The following is a 3,691-nucleotide window of genomic DNA, read 5'->3' as shown; positions in this document are numbered from 1 at the left end:
TCCCCCTATTCTTTTCCCCCTCGCAGACCTTTGTTTCGGCTGAGAAACCATTCCCCTTCCCCCAGTGAAAGATGGTATAACTGGGGTCCTGGTCAGCTGTGCCTTTTGAGATCTCCCTGGACGTGGCCTGGTGAGCTTTCGACGGCTGGACCTCAAAGGATAAAAGCAGCATCACATTTTGGTAGCTATACCCATCTCCCATCCTTTCCTCCCTCTTTTCCTTATCTTCTCCTTTTTTCCCTGGTTTCCCCCTCACCAACGCATTTCTGTTGTGTTTAAGTCAATAAAACTGCATTTGTTGATTTTGTTACTGCAAATCCCCTGTGCCTCTGTGTGTTCTTTTTGCACCTTAAAATCACCACGTTACCCATTCACTAGGGTGGATCGCGAGAAGTGCCCAGACCGCTGAGTCCATGATGGACTCATCACTGTGGGCGATGTGTTCTTCAGCCACCTCAAAGACCCTGTTTTCTTCTGCCTCCTCAAAGACCCTGTTCTGCCTCCTCAAAGACCCTCTGAAGGGAGAGCTGGAGGGGCTCCATGGAGCAGGGCCTCCAGCACCTCCCCACCAAGAAATAGATGAAGGGTTTGATGCTGCTGTGGATGCAAGTGAGCAGGAAAACAACTTGTGAGGACACAGTGCTGTAACCGAGCTGCTGCAGGAAATCACACAGATTGAGGAGGAGATTGAGGAGCACAATGAGGAAGATAATGATGGCGTACCTCTCGGGTTGCTGCTGCTGGGAGCTCTGCCTGGCGTTAATGAAGCTGACTGTGCTGGAAATGAACATGGGTGCAACGACGAGGAGAAGGATGAGGGTGTACATGGAGATGAGAGCTGCCCGGCAGTGCTGCTGCTCTTGTGATGGGCACAGGAATGTCACTGTGGGAATGACAACCAACAGAGCGAAGAAGGCACAGAATTGGAAACTAAGCACCAGCCACACCAGGCGCAGAGAAGGCTTCCAGCAGCAGCAGAGCCAGCAGAGCTTGTACCACATAAAGGTGTTCTGCATCATCCAGAGCACCCTGTAGGTGGAGACCACTGAGAGCTGGAAAAGGATGTCCAGGTACATCAAGGGCAGGATAGGAGGGCAGGACACATCCTCCACCAGGAAGAGGAGGGCGGAGGGGAGTGCAAAGAAGAGGAAGAGGAAGTCAGTGAAAGCCAGGTCAAAGATGCCAAGGTTGCAGGTTTTCAGTCTGAGGAGCCAGAGCACAGCCCCATTCCCAGCCAGCCCACAGAGGCAGATGAGCAGTGTCACACTGTGTATGGCCACGCTGGTGACATCTGTCTCACATAGGTCATCTCCTTCAGTGGGTGAGGCAGGAGATGGGGACACGGTGGTCACCTCCATGGATGGATGCTGGGCAGGCAGTGGGATGTGGCCCCTGGCTGTGGTCAGAGTGGACTGGCAGTCAGTGCTTGGAGAATCCAGGGATGGACCATGCAGCTCCTCAGCAGCTCCCTGCAGTGGGAAGGATTCAGTGGGGAAGAGTGAGGTGCGAGGGTTTTCAGCAGGGCATGTGGAAGAAAAGCTCAGGGCAGAGGAGGGGGGAGCTGGAGGGGGCACTGGGGTCAGCGGGAGAGGGTGGCAGGAACAGAGCAGCTGCTGGAGGAGAGGAAGGTGGGGTAGGGAGGAAGGCAAACATTCCACTGACCTGTTCCCTGTGGGGCAGCAGCAGGCAAAGGGGTCTGTGCAGATCAGCGGCGCTTCCTGGTCCCTCTTGCTCCTTTGGGATCCATGTCCTAAAGCGGCTCCTGCCAGGTCAGGGACATGGAGGAGAAAGTGCCCACGTCACCAGGAGCTCCCCATTCCCATCCTGCTGGCTCCTCTCTGTGCCCTGTCTTCGTGCTGCTCCCCAAGGCTAAATGGGGTCATAGGGCAGGCGGAAATTGTTTTACAACTGCAGCTATGTCAGAGCTCCACTCCCTCATAGTTATTTATCTTGATTATTTTTTTTTCTTGGCCCCAAAGGAATTGGCTTTTGTCACAAGTCCACATGAAGGATTTTGCAAATGGCTCCTCTATTTCTTCTGATTAGAAACATTCCTTCCCTGCACAATGTCCCATTCTCCAACTGCCTTCTCTCTAACATTCCTCATTTCTCTTCCCTGAGGGGTCATTGTCCCTCCATCAGCAGAGGGATGCTGGTGGTGCTGGTGGCACTGGAATGCTGCTGGCAGTGCTGGCAGTGCTGGTGAAGAGTCTGGCTGCTTGTCAGAAACTGCTCCCATTTTGGGAAAAGCTCCAGAATCATTGCCAGAACTACCCCTTTGCCCCATGAAGCAAAACTGAGGCAAGAATTCCCATTTTTGCATTCTCCCGCAGGCTCACACAGCTCAAGGGAAGGACAGCACTCAGTTGCTTGCAGCCAGGCTATCAGCACTTGGGGCCCACCCTAATTACTGCCAATCCCCTTGATGATGCAATGAAAGCTATCAGGGACCAGGGTGCTGTGCACTCCCTGCCAGCCCTTCACCAGAGCTGCTCCTGCTCCTCCTCAATCCTGGGAACACTTGAGGTTGTTTGTGACACCTGATCCCAGACTGTCCCTTTGCAAGCAGAGATAACTGCCACTATACCAGATTGCTCCAAACCCCATCCAGCCTGGCCTTGGGGACTTTCAGGGATCCAGGGACAGCCAAAGCCTCACAGGGCAGCCTGTGCCAGGGCCTCAGCACCCTCACAGGGAAGGATTTCTTCCCAATATCCAATCTGACCCCACCCTCTGTCACTGGGAAGCCATTGCCCCTTGTCCTCTCACTCCATGCCCTCGTCCAAAATGCCTCTCCACCGGTTCTAGAGCCCCATCAGCTCCTGGATCATGAAGTGTTTGCCCTTGAAAAGATTGGGGTGGTGAGGGGATGTGAGATTCCATAGCTGGGGACACAAACACGGTGTCAGCAGGGAAGAGAAGTGACAGTTCTGGTCCCAGGGCCAGCAGTTTCCAGGAGGAGCATCCCAATCCCTGAGGCACATGTCAGCCTGGGTAGGAATCATCTCACCTCAGCTTTCTAGGAATTCCTTGGAATTCACTGTAGGCTGCTGTCTGACTGCCAAGGGAGTGTAGAGGATGACTCAGAGGAAACCTGCAACGTTCCAAGGATTAAAGCCACGGTGTTGTCAATGCAGAGAGATGGGGAGACTGACTTGGTGATCAGAATCCAATTTTATTGTGGGATACAAATCTTTATATACTATTTCAGGGAGACTAGTAATGTGTACTACAATGATTAGGTTAAAATCACATACACAATGTTATGCATCTAACAACATCTCTTGCTTCCAGAGTTTAATGGGATTTTCTTTTTCCGGTAAACCTGCCTTAATAATTCTTTTTGCAATCTAGGTCTAATTTTCAAAGTTCTGTTTGCTTTTGCCAAGGCATTCTGTTATCAAACTCCTATGTTAACCAGGTCCAAAGTCCATCATCTGTCTTGTGTCGCCCAACATTCCAATACTATGGGAGTAGCATTGATTTGCCTCTTCTCAGAAGAAATGACCTGGCAGAACTCCTAAATCATCCATCTGCTCTCTGCCAGTGCTCCAGCTCATGCACAGAATTTATTATTGTATGAATCCTCTTGGAAACTGAATGTTTAAGGTGAAGTACCACTGAACTTGCAGTATACAAGTGGGAAAAATAGATTTGAATCAGAAATCAAAGTTTAACAGGACATTTGTAG

General features: G+C 51.3%; 1 protein-coding gene across 1 annotated transcript; it reads right to left on the bottom strand.

Annotated features, from left to right (window-relative positions):
- Positions 1 to 482: 482 nt before the first annotated feature.
- Positions 483 to 2,774, bottom strand: LOC128937091 (mas-related G-protein coupled receptor member H-like). The gene is made up of 2 exons (XM_054276446.1): positions 2,770 to 2,774; positions 483 to 1,203 (listed from the first exon to the last, which is right to left on the bottom strand). Exons 1-2 carry the CDS (start codon positions 2,772 to 2,774, stop codon positions 483 to 485), a joined length of 726 nt encoding a protein of 241 aa, XP_054132421.1.
- Between the last annotated feature and the right edge of the window lie 917 nt (positions 2,775 to 3,691).

The sequence above is a fragment of the Melozone crissalis genome, unplaced genomic scaffold, assembly GCF_028551555.1.
Source record: "Melozone crissalis strain CALT ecotype California unplaced genomic scaffold, PUWL_Pcris_2 ptg000018l_1, whole genome shotgun sequence".
Classification (NCBI taxonomy): Eukaryota; Metazoa; Chordata; class Aves; order Passeriformes; family Passerellidae; genus Melozone; species Melozone crissalis.
Note: the sequence above shows the minus strand (reverse complement) of the source record. Positions and strands in the feature narration are given on the sequence as shown.